Genomic DNA, 12,815 nt, shown 5'->3' on the forward strand with positions numbered 1-12,815 from the left:
TGTTTAAACTATTTATTCTTTGAATTCTAATATAAGCTTATTTCATCAATTTGACTGTCAAAAATATTTAATTAATATATTTTAAATTAATTATTTATAAAGATTCAAATATTATCACTTAAATAAAAGAGTTTTTTATTGGAAATTAATTCAAGACACTATTACATATTCAGGTATTTTTGTATCATACAATAGTCAAGAAAATTAAATTTTCAATTTAAATAATACTTTTGTATATTAAATAATATAATCTATTCAAAATTTAAAAGAGCAATTTGATATTTATTTAAATCATTGTTATTTTGAAAGAAAATACTTTTTTTAGTAAAATTAAAAGAGAAAATCTGTAGTTTTTTTATGAAAACTCTAATAATAATTTTTTTTTTTCAAACAAGCATTAATTAATTTAAGTTAAAATAAATATTTTAGTACCAATTTAGTAAATTCATTCTAACTTATTATTAAGAAAAATATTTTTTATTATTATTTCAACAACTTATAGTTTAAAATTTTAAATTTCAGATTTTTATTTATTCAATTTATAAATATTTTTTTACAATTTTGAAGGAAAAAAAAAAGTGAATTGGTAGATTTTCCTAGAAATAAATGCTATCTTAAATAAAACAATAAATAAGATGTAAATAATGAATGATGTATTTTAGCAATAAATAATAGCAATCTAAAATACCTTAAAAGTAAAAAGAATCTTTTCGTAAGTTAAGAAAAATTATCAGTAATTGTAAATTAAAATATTATTAAGAGAAACAAAGCCAATCATTATAAATTGTATATTTTGATTATTTTAACTTTTTACCTTTTTCTTTTCTCAGTAATTTTTAACGAATTTATCATATGATAAAAACTTTTATAAAATTAAGAGCAATAATCAATTTAACTAATTTCTATTAAATTCATTCTTTTCCAATATAAATAATACTCAGAATATTTACGATTGAATTATTAATTAATGAACATGTTTGGTAACTCTGCATTGCTAGGTCCTGGTCCATAATCTCCTCCATAAAGCAGCAACTTGTCCCAATTTTCTCTTTAAGATGACTTTAATTCTAATAAATTAAGTGGCAAAAAATATTTAAATAGCTTTGGGGCAAGTAAAGATATGTCATTTAGCAAATAATATGATGAAAATGAAGGAGCAGGATCAAGTTTTATGAGGAGAAATAATAACTTTAGCTAAGATGATAAAAGACTTGATTCGTAGTTTAATGTATTTGTCCAAAACTACTCTCAAGATAGAAAAAGTTAGGATATGCAACCAATTAAATAAAAATAAAATAAAAATATTGCAAATTAAAGTGGTGATTATGGGGGAATTCTCTAATTTGGAAGCGACTTTAGTAATGCATCTTTTTAAAGCAAAAAACATAATTAGTAAAAATAGAATAAAATCCAAAATGCTGTAGAAGAGGACAATAGCATTTCAAATTCACCTCGCTAACTCTCACCAGGCCATTAAATGATGCTAAAAAAATCATTGGAATATTTAACACCTAATATAATAGATTAAGGTTTAAAGTAATTAAGATAGATGAATGAAGTAACTTAAAGTAGACCACTTGCTTCTGCTTCGATTATTTACAATCACTGCATAGATGAAGTATTAAATAAATTTTATTTATTATTAATAAATAAGTTATAAATATGCATTTTTTAGTAGAAATAAAGAAAAACAAGAATATTTTGTCTTCAAATTCTAACAAAATAACTTATAAATAGGAAGAAATAGTCAATAATATAAAGGGTTTAGCAAGAGAGCTCAAAAACATAGGTGCTATCGAAAAAGAATTATAAATCGAATACAATGAAAAAATGAAGGTATTTAATTTGATGTTTGTTTGAAAGTGCTTTATCTAACTAACTTAATAAAATTAATAAAAAAAGGATAAAACTGAAGTAACTGAGAAAAAGAAACAAAATTATGAAATATTTACTAGGTTATACAAAGATGCTGAAGAGAAGCTAGAAAAATAAAAACATTATCAGTTGGAAGCAGAGCGTTAGATTGAAAAAATGACTAATTTAAGTGCAGTAAATAAAAAATCAGAGCACATTTTAAAAGAAAAGAGCAATTATGTGAAAATTCAAGACAGAGTTGATCAAATTATTAAGTAAAAGAGAACTAAAATAGACTAAGCACATTTATTAATAAGAGCTGAAGAAAACTAATAAATAAAGCAGAACTCATTATAAAAGAGAAGTTAAGTTAATTTATTAAATTAAAACATGCAAAACCTTGCTTTAGACTATTCTTAATCTACAGAAAATAATTTTACAGTAAATTCTAATATTTATAAAGCTTAAGATAAAGATAAGAGCTTTTCCTTAAGCCAAGCTGAAATAAACGCTAATAACAACTAAGAATATGGTAATAAAGGATATACTAAAAGATAATTAGAAGAATTTATCAATAGAAATGAAAGAAAAAAATAAATAGTACATGAGTAAATATTAGAAAAAAAACTGTAGAAAGAATAAAAAGAGCTGTAAAGTGCAACATTTCATCCTAAAATCAATAAAAAATCAGAATAAATAGCTCAAGCCAGTGTAAATAAATAATTTTTTATTTATGATAAATTTAAAAGTATTGACTGAGTTTTTAAATAATTAGTGGGAACCAATAGAAGAAAGAGTAGAGAAGATGTAAGAGAAAATAATTGAAAAGAGAAGAAAATAATGCGAAAGCGAGTATTCAAAATATAGCTACTCTCCTTTAATCAATAGAAAATCCTCTTAAATTGCAACTAAGTTAAATAGAACTCCATTAAATAAATCTTACAATAATCTTAACAGAAGCCTAACTCCATTTAATAAATCATTAAATTAAACTTAGGATTTATCTACCTCGAGAAATTAAAACCCTTCTTCTAAAAATATCAGTTAAAGACCTTAAACAGCTTTTGAAAAAAGCAAAAATTTACTGAGTACAACATAGATAAAATAAATAATTCAAAAAAATGATAGCTAATTAAATATAACTTCTTTTAACAGGTAAAAAAAAATTTATTTATTTATTAAATTAATGAATGAATCATTATAAAAATCAGGAATGACTCAAGTAATAAAATGAAATAGAATCAAATCTAAGGTAAATCTAGCTAAACAGTAGCTAGCGATAATGTAAGCCTCCCTTCAAGATAAGAAAAAGTCAATTTAAATGAATTACAGAAAGAAGACTATTTCTAAAATTTTACTTAACAATATGCCTTATAAAAAGACTAATCAGCAAAATTAAATCGCTAAAATAGCCAGTTATCAGGAAATTCTAAGCCATCATCAATAAACTAAGTAATCGAAAAACAATAAGATTAAATAAAATAGAATCCTATCATCTAATAGTTTTAAAATAAATAAAGATCAATATCCCAGATTACTGCTAATTAATAAAATGAAGCAAAATCACCAGTAACCATAAATAAAACAGCTAATAACTAATAAGCCAAATCTATTCCTTTAAATAAAGATAATAAATTTCTTCTCAACATGTTAAATAAATATAAATGAATGAACACTCCTTCTTAAAATAATCTTTTGTTAATTTAATATATAAATAAGTATATAAAAGTTAGTTAGTTAGTTATTAGCATTTCATATTTTAAAAATAAAGAAAACTTAATATTTCTTTGATAATTAATTAATTAATTAAATTCATTTTTATTAAAAAAGAATATTTATTTTAAAAAAAATAAATATTATTATAATTTTTATGTATAAAAGGATTCAAATTATTTTTATTGTATTATTTATATTAATAAAGTAAATAAAATTCTTTTTATTATAAATTAATAATAAAAAACGTGCAATTAATTAATCTTTCAAGACTTGTACAATATCGTTAATTTACTTAATTACTAATAAATGTTATTAATATTTTTATTATTTATTATATTGATTTTTTTTAAATACTCTCAAATGATATTTAATTTTTTATTAAAAAATACTCACTTAAATAAAACATTAATAAATTCAAACAAAGATGATTTTCTTATTTAATCAATTCTAATGCAAATAAAAAGTTTCTTAACAACCAATAAAAAATAATGTGGAATTATATTTTCAAGATTAACTAATAAATAAATAAATTAATTAATTTTATTTTGCGCACAAATTTTAAAAGTTAAAAATCTATAAACTAACTATTTATAAATTAATGTATTTATTTTATTCTTTAATTTTAATATGGAAGTTTTAGGGCAAAAAGAATAATAAAGGAAAAATGCTTTGCAAATCTTATTTTTATCTAATTTAAAATGAATTTGAAAAAATTAATATTTAATAAAAACAAATAAAAATGAAAATATAAAGAACTTTTTAATTCCAAACAAATAAATGCATATCAAATATCAAATTAAATTTCATAATCCTATAAAATTTAATAACACCACTAGTTGTCACAATAAAGATTTTCGGTGTGAACAATATGATTATTCTAACATTTTTTCCTATTAAAAGTATAATTTTAAAAAATTTGTTAAAATTTTGGTATTATAACTAATTGATTGATAAATTACATTTAAAGTTTCCCTAGCTTCAGGATGTCATTTAAGCAAAACTATTTTAATTCATTTTAAAACCTGCTATTTTACAAAATCATCTCTTAAATATCAGGAGAAGGGTCAAATGGAAAGCCTGCAAATTATTAATAGTCACTTTACTTATCTTAAAAGTAAATATAGATCACAGTTGCAAAATAAATCATTTTTTTATGGAGCTCAAGATAAAATTAAATCCTACATTTATCGATATGCTAAAAATACAAATTTTCTATATTTTTAAAAGCCTAACACAGAATTTATATAGTGGTATCATCGCTTTTTTTAAACCACATATTCTCAATATAAGGAATCAACTTCTCAAAGTCCGATATTATTTGCTTAAGTATGCAAGTTCTCAATTTTATTATCTCAGATGATTTCTTTTGTTTTCTTTCTTGGTTTTCTTCATTTTAGTAATACTTTTCTTCGTTTTGAATAGCTCCATATGGATTTTGAATTTATATATTCTTAGTTTATTCTTCAAAATTTAAAAGAATTTAGTTAAATTCTTTCGAAATCTGCTATTCTATGTTATTAATATTGTCAAAAGTTACACGAATTTACCTAGAAAAAGCATGATGAACTAATTGTTTGCCACAATTAGGTTCTTTGCAAAGGGGAATTGCGAAGGGCTTTCTGGAATACTAATAATCAAAGTATTGTTATGGAAAATTAATGTTGTGACTGCAAGTGAGTGTTAAAACTGACTCATTTTTACACTATAAGCATTTTTAAAATTTTGTTAAAGTTTCCTTGATTTTTTTCTTTTCAAAACATTTTATGATATTGTTATGGCTTTTTTAGCAATTCATAAATTCTATTGATTAGGAACAATGATTATAAAGTACTGATTCAGAGCAATCAATGATAGCCTTATGACCACAAGCTAAAGTCTTTTCAACTTTTTCATTGCAATTTTAATGTAGCAATCCATATAAACAATCTCTGCACTTTGACTTACAAGTATGAGAACATGGTAGCACCTCTCCACATATTTCATCGCATTCCTAGCCATACTATACTTTTTACTTTTTAAAGTGTCTTTTGCAAATATTAGTGTTGCACTTGCAAGGGAATTTTTTATTCTAATCCATTAATGTAGCTTTAAATATATAATTAAATAAATAAATAATTTTTTTATAACTTGAAATATCTAAATTAGCAATTTACCTTATCTATAAGCACATGATAATATCATCTATTCGTTGCAGCAATAGCTAGTAAATGGTTTTTTTTCTTTGCATTTAGAGCACTTTTAACCACAAAGATTTGTACATTAATGTTTGCAATCCAAGATCTTTTAGCATTTACTTTCGCATGGCTAATCCAAGATGGTTTTCTATTCACTACATTAAACTAAAATGGAATGGTTGCACATTAGTTATTTTTATATTTTAATTTAGCATTTATACTCGTTTTATCTACTACATTACACTTATCCAGGGTAGTTGCATGTATTACATTACTTTTGCACTAAATAATTACAAATCTTTTTTTCTCTATAAATTCTTTAAAGACCACAAATTATTTAAAACTTATGGTTTTTATTACCACAAGTGGATTAAAACTATACAGGTTCGTTGCAATATAATCTACCTTTCAACTTATAGCACTCTACAAAAGTTTGATGATTGCAATCAAACACCTTTTAAACCATAAATTTGCATTAAAATTCTTCTAGATTATCTCCACATTTGACTGTATTTTTATGTCCACATGGCTCAATTATTTTCTAAACTTCAACATTACAAAATCCACCACATATTTCAGAACATTTTTTCTTGCACTAATGCTAGCATGGAAGTGACTTATTACAAGGGTGGTTACATATAAATAACTCACAGCTCCCATTATGACATTATTGTTCGCAAAGATGATTACATTTTCTACGCTTATTACAAACGTTAAGACAACCTCCATTTGGAGATCTTTGCTAAATTTCGTCATTTTATAATGAAATATTTATTATAGCATTATGTTGGGAGCATTTACTTGTGATTTTTTCCTAAACAAAAGAATTTGCTTCACAGTATTAAGTGATATTTTACCAAAAGTCTATTTTTTAATTTTTGAACATTTCAAAATTACCAAATACATAAAAGCCTACTTTTGCTCTGGAAAATCCGACATTAATTCTATTTGAGTTTTTGAGAAATCCTATTTCATTTTCTGGGTTTGAACGCACTAGAGAAAGAATTATTATATCATTTTCTTCTCCTTAGTAATTATCGACAGTTGAAACCACTACTTAAGATAAAAGCTTTAATTAGAGCATATATTTCAACAATCTACACTAACCTTAGTACAAAGAAAGTACAGTAATTTATTTTTATTTGAATTGATTTTAATCTAATATGTATTTAACAAGGTTGGCTACTAGTTACGCTTCTCTATCGTTTGACATAGAAACTCTGTTTTTAATTTATTTCTATTTTTAGTAGAAAAAAATTAATTTAAATAATAAATCTTGTAATTCATTTTATTTTTAAAATTAATTGAATATGAATTTAAAAAAATAAGATATAAAAATAATATCAGTTTATCTAACATTTAGAAAATAAAAATGATTATCTTCTTTTAAATTTTTATGGTGTATTTAAAAATTTGGTACATTTTTAAAATGACAAATATAATTGTTTATGTTGTCATATAAATTATTGCTATCAATAGAATACTTAGTGCTTTTAATCTGGCTATTAAAATAATTCTTGTCAATAAATTTTAATTTTATACTTCTGGTGTGCTATGGTTTAAGAAAAGGAAATTCTTTTGCATTCCAATAACATTTTGATATTTTTAAACTGAAAAATGGTCTTTGAGCTTTGGGTAGAATTATCTGATAATATTAGAAAACTCACTTCTCATTCTTCTTTGAGTATTTAACTCAACATATTCAACTCCTTTGTAAATTAATCTTTCTAACATAGATTAATTATAATTATATAGCTATTCTATTTAATAGTTTGAAACATTAGGCTTTAATTATTAGTGGTCTCCGATCATAATAATCTGTTAAAGCCCAGGTTTTAGCAAAGGAATCAAATGAGTTTCTAAAATTTATCCTGCCTCCTCGAGAATAATTATCTGATATTGTAACTCTCTCAAACTATCCATATTCATCTAAGAACCAGTGAGGGTCATACCTATTATTTAATTTGAGTAATAAAATATATAAAATTTAATAATAAATAAATAAATAAATTTGCAATCTTACCAGCAATTCTCTTTTTTTTTATAATTTCAGCATAATACTTTTTTTTTTCCATTCTATATTGTTTACTTTTAATTTTATATTCAGAAAACTACTAAATTAAACCTTTTATGGATTTTTCTTGTTGTTTTTTGTATCCAAATATCTTTAGATTAATATATTCTTCAAAATCCATATAAAGACCTTTTTTGCCTTTATTAATTATAAAACTTAAAAGCTTTTTCTGATCTAACTCATAGTCTTCATACTCTAAAGATTCCACAATTTACTTAAATTCTAAATTATTGATTAATTCTTCATTCATTTCATCATCATCTAGAATATTTGAGTCTTGCTAGATAAAATTAACAGATTTTTCCAACTCTTCTTTAGCTTTTATTTTTTTTTCTTTTTTGTCTAACTTTCTTTTCTGATAATATTCTTTTTCAGCTTTAAATCTATTATCAAAAAATTGCTTTAAAAGTTATTTTTTTTCATTTGTAACTTGATCTTTAAATCTAAAATTTGTTTAAGAAATGTCTTAGATTATTGATTCATCGAACCTATTTCTCCACCATCTATCAAAAATTAACAACTTTTCTTTCTCACTAAGGATCACTTCTATTTATATCATAGATAAGAATTCAGAGCATACACTTAATTTAATAAAATAAATTTAATGTAAAAATTAAACTAAAATCAATATTAAAAAATATTACAAATCAAGGATATCTACTTGTAATTCTTGATAATGATCTAAGAAATTATCAATTTTGTGAACTTAATCCAGAGGCTTGACAATTAAACTGATGTGTTCATTCATTTATTTTTAAAGATACTTTAAATGTTTATTGAAATTAGGCTTGAATTTTCCTATTAGATAATCTTTTAATGCTGGTTATTGGCATCTAGTTCCTATTCTTACGATATTTTTTTCAAATCGTAAAATATGAGTTAAAAACTAATCCAAGGCCTAATTAGTCTTGCAAATGATGAGTATAGGACTATTTGTTTTATTCCATACTTCCCAATTATCTAATAAAATTTTAACTCCTGTTATACCTATGAAACTCTTTCCAGTGCCTTTATTATTTTATAATGAAAGATAAAGTAAATTAGGATCTAAATTAAGTTGTAAGATAAATCAATTATTTTATTTACCTGGTGGACCTTAGATTAATGATATAGATTTAGTGAGCATATTTTAAAGTGCTTCAAATTAGCTATCATCTAAACTTCCTTTCAATTCCTTTGGCCAAGGGTTATTTAAGTTAACAGTTATGGTTCTATTTTAAATCTCAATCTTATAGGTTGTTTATTAGTTGATGAACTCAGGTTTATTCAATAAAATTTTATCTTCTACTATGATGTCTTAAAATGGTATTGAAATGTTTTTATCCTTAGACATTTTTCTAATTTCTTTCAAGCAGTGATAAGAAGACTGCCAAAAATTTCTGGGCTCAAATGCATAATAGGTGTTCTAATTTTTATATATATTAAATTATAATTAATTCAGAATTAAATATATTATTTAAAGATAAATGATAACTGACCTTATGACTTTATTGAAGGAATGCAATTATCTACTTAAAGTAGGTTGAGTCATTGTCTTTGGTGATATTAATTATTTTTACACCAAATTTAACTGTTTGGCGTGTCTAGTAAGTTTAGTCTATTGAAGGATCTAAATAAGAAACTATTCCTATGAATTGCTTTTTTGTGCTTTCATCACAAATAATTATGAGAGAGCCATTCAACAACCTTTTAGAATTAGAAAATTGGCAAGATCTGTTCTCCATAAACAAAGGCTAAGCTTTAAGCTCCACATAAAAGTTATCCATCGAGAACTTTAAATTAACTACTCTGATATTGCAGTAGACATAAATTTAGCCTCTAAAATCTTAATTAAATAAGCTATATTTAACCTTGTTATCATTTAAAACACTTTGCAAAAGCTATCTAGGACCAAGCAAGAAATCTAAATTTATTCATTTCAAAAAAAATTAATCTATTTATTTATTTTTGAATTTAAATGAAAATCTATTTTACCTTCCCTCATCAAGTAATAATTTACTGATAAATACTCAGCAATGCTGTTAAATTTCTCTTGTTTTGGAATTGGAAGCAAATACTTTTCAAAATCCTAATACCTATTTTCAATTATTTCTTTGAGTGTTGGAATGACTTTAGTTTTAATAGGCAAAGAGTAATTATAATTTTAATAAAAGTTAGGTCTTTGAATTTGCTATCTATTAATTTTATTTTTGTCGTTTGCTTTAAAAAGTTAGCTGATTTATTAATTCTGAACTAATTAAGCATTTAGATTTTAGTTCTTGTTCATATTATTTTAAACATTTTAAGGCTAATTAAATAAACTTTAATTATTAAAAAAATTATTTTATGGAATTTAATTTTGAGAATTGCCTAACAAACCTTAAAAGTATATATCAAAGCCATTAGTACTTTTACTTGAATTTGGTTATTTATACTTGTCTAAGGAGTCATTATTTGCTATTTAAAAATAAATCTTATTCAATTAATTCAAGCAGATTTCCATTTCTTGTGTCTTTTATTTATTATAAACTTGCTCAACATTTGTTGCAAGATTTTTAACTATCTAATCCCCTATTTGAAGATTTAATTTATTCAATAGATAATCTAGAGTTTTGGTTAAAATTATAAAGCATTTTATTGTTTGATTTTCATAGTTGCTTGATCTTAATAAGAAATCCTTTAAAGCATTATTAATGAAGTTTTATTTAGTGATATTAAATAGAAAACTAATTATAGATTCTTTATTTTCATTACCAAAGTTATCAATATTCTGTAACAATTCATCCACAATTTAAATTACATCCTAAAATTTCTTCTGTGATTTTATTTTTATCTTCTTCCAATCAGAACATTAATGAATAGCTTCAATTTTTAAGGACAAATCAAAATCTTTGATAATATCAAATATGTCTTGCTCATCTTATTCTTGATTTTACTTTTATTTACTATCTTATCTTGGCTATTATTAATAATTCCTCCATACTTCTTATTTTTTTTTTTAATATGGCTTGCTTTAACTTTGAGTCTATTCATCTTTTAATTGTTATTCTGTAGTAAGAGGCAACATATTTATTCCATTGATTTATTATTTATTTTAATTTGATTAGTTCTATGGCTATGAAATGCTTAACTATTATGATTAAAGAGTTTATTCTCTTATTGAATGTACTTCTACCTAAATAATTATATTAAAGATTATTAAATAATAAAAATTTATTTAAAATTACTTATTTTAGTCTTTATTAGCTTAAATGCTGTAGTTTTTCATTTATTTATTATTACTCATCTTAACTTACAAATGGGAATGCTTTAGATTTTTATTTACCAAAAAATTTTAAATTTTCAAAATCTTTACTGTTGATTTATTATTATATTTCATTATATATTTCTTAGAGTGTTTTCATTTCATTATTAACTTGAGGAAATTCTAACTACTAATTAACCATTTAATTATTTGGTTATTAGATTTGATTTAGCTAATTATTATTACTTTAAACAGGTTATTATGTTTATTAAGCCTGTTACTCCATCTATTGAATCTAAGGTTATTAATTTCTAAAATTATTATTTTAGTAATTTTATTAACCGAAATATTATTATACTTAGTTGTTTTACTAATTTTGTAAATTTTAAGGAATAATAATATTTTATTCTAATTATGAAATAGCATTTTTATTATTTTGAAAGTAGATTTGTTATTAATTTTGTTAGTAAATTTACTCATTCTAAGGCAATTACTATCTCAAAATGTTATTTTAGTAATTTTATTGATAGAAATTTTATTAAAATTGATTATTCTGCTCATTTAGTAGCATTTAGGGAGGATTACGAAATTAATCAATTCTTTGATTATTTTGCTGTAATATTTTCTAATTTTACTGCAAATCGTTTAACTTTTAATTTAGAGGATATTAAGGGATAAATGCTTGATTATAATCATTTTACAGTTATTAAGTTGAGTGAAATTAATTTACAATAAAACCATTTTGCTAGTTAATTTCTTATATTTATGGTTATTAAACCTAAGCAATTTATTAATTTTAAAATGGTAAATTTTACTGAATAAAGAAGTTATTATTACCATTATCATCCTAAATTATTTGATGGTCAATATTATTGTTGATAAAATTTTGGTTTTAATTAGGGTTATTAATTTATTATTAATTATAGATATTTAACTAATCAGCTTATTAAAAAACATTTTGCTAAAGATTGTTTTAGTTGCTGAGTTACCTTATGTTCTATTAATTGGGTTGGTTTAAATTTTGCTAAAAATTATTTTGGTCATTAAAAAATGATTAACTAAAAATAGTTTCATTTCTATTTTGTTATAATTATTTTGGATCAATCTAAGAAGGAATTGAAGACTCAATGCTTATATTTGATTATTTGTACTAATTCTACATCATCTATTAATTGAATTAAAATTCTTAATTAACCATTTAAGGTTATCCAGCAACAAGTTAGTTCTGTCCAGCTTGTTAAATATTAAATTTATTTTAGTCAATTTAATTCTAACGTTAGTTAATATTTAATTGCGAAGGTATATCAGAGCTATTGCTATAGTTAAAGTTTGATATATTTGGCTAATTAGCTTATTAAATTTATTATTAACCATCTTATTGTTAAGGATTATTTTAATATTGATTAAACTGACCTATTTAGTTTTGATTTAAATACTGGTTTTAATAATGAACCTATTAATTAGCATTGAACCTAAAATTTTGTTAATTCATATTGAAATTTTGTTAATTGTTATTATTATAATCTTGTTGGATGTTTAATTGCTACAATTATTAATTTTAACCATAATTATTTTATTAAGCACCATATTAATATTATTGCTACTCTAAATTTTGGTTACCTTAGTTGCCTAAGATATTGTTGTTGCCTTTGTAATTAGGGTTCATTTATCCTTTTTGTTTTAAGGCAGCTTACCAAGCTATTTATTTATTAATTTATCTATCTATCTATTTACTTCTTTTTTAATGATATCTTAATGATAATTAATAGATATT

At 22.7% G+C, this 12,815-nt stretch overlaps 2 protein-coding genes across 2 annotated transcripts; one reads left to right on the forward strand and one right to left on the reverse strand. All coding sequences in view use genetic code 6, as the record gives it.

Moving 5' to 3' along the window:
* Positions 1 to 871: 871 nt before the first annotated feature.
* Positions 872 to 3,522, forward strand: TTHERM_00266580 (hypothetical protein; the record flags this gene model as incomplete). Its single annotated transcript, XM_001015893.3, has 5 exons — positions 872 to 1,618; positions 1,738 to 1,836; positions 1,903 to 2,565; positions 2,630 to 3,009; positions 3,066 to 3,522. Exons 1-5 carry the CDS (start codon positions 968 to 970, stop codon positions 3,520 to 3,522), a joined length of 2,250 nt encoding a protein of 749 aa, XP_001015893.2. The 5' UTR covers positions 872 to 967.
* Positions 3,523 to 4,354: 832 nt separating this feature from the next.
* On the reverse strand, positions 4,355 to 12,707 carry TTHERM_00266590 (AAA domain protein; the record flags this gene model as incomplete). Its single annotated transcript, XM_001015894.2, has 10 exons — positions 4,355 to 4,460; positions 4,530 to 5,655; positions 5,724 to 6,981; positions 7,287 to 7,696; positions 7,768 to 8,399; positions 8,463 to 8,826; positions 8,905 to 9,223; positions 9,297 to 9,721; positions 9,793 to 10,972; positions 11,025 to 12,707. The coding sequence occupies 10 exons, from the start codon at positions 12,705 to 12,707 to the stop codon at positions 4,355 to 4,357; spliced, it is 7,503 nt and encodes a 2,500-aa protein (XP_001015894.2).
* Between the last annotated feature and the right edge of the window lie 108 nt (positions 12,708 to 12,815).

The sequence above is a fragment of the Tetrahymena thermophila genome (assembly GCF_000189635.1).
Source record: "Tetrahymena thermophila SB210 genomic scaffold scf_8254649, whole genome shotgun sequence".
NCBI classification, from domain to species: domain Eukaryota; phylum Ciliophora; class Oligohymenophorea; order Hymenostomatida; family Tetrahymenidae; genus Tetrahymena; species Tetrahymena thermophila.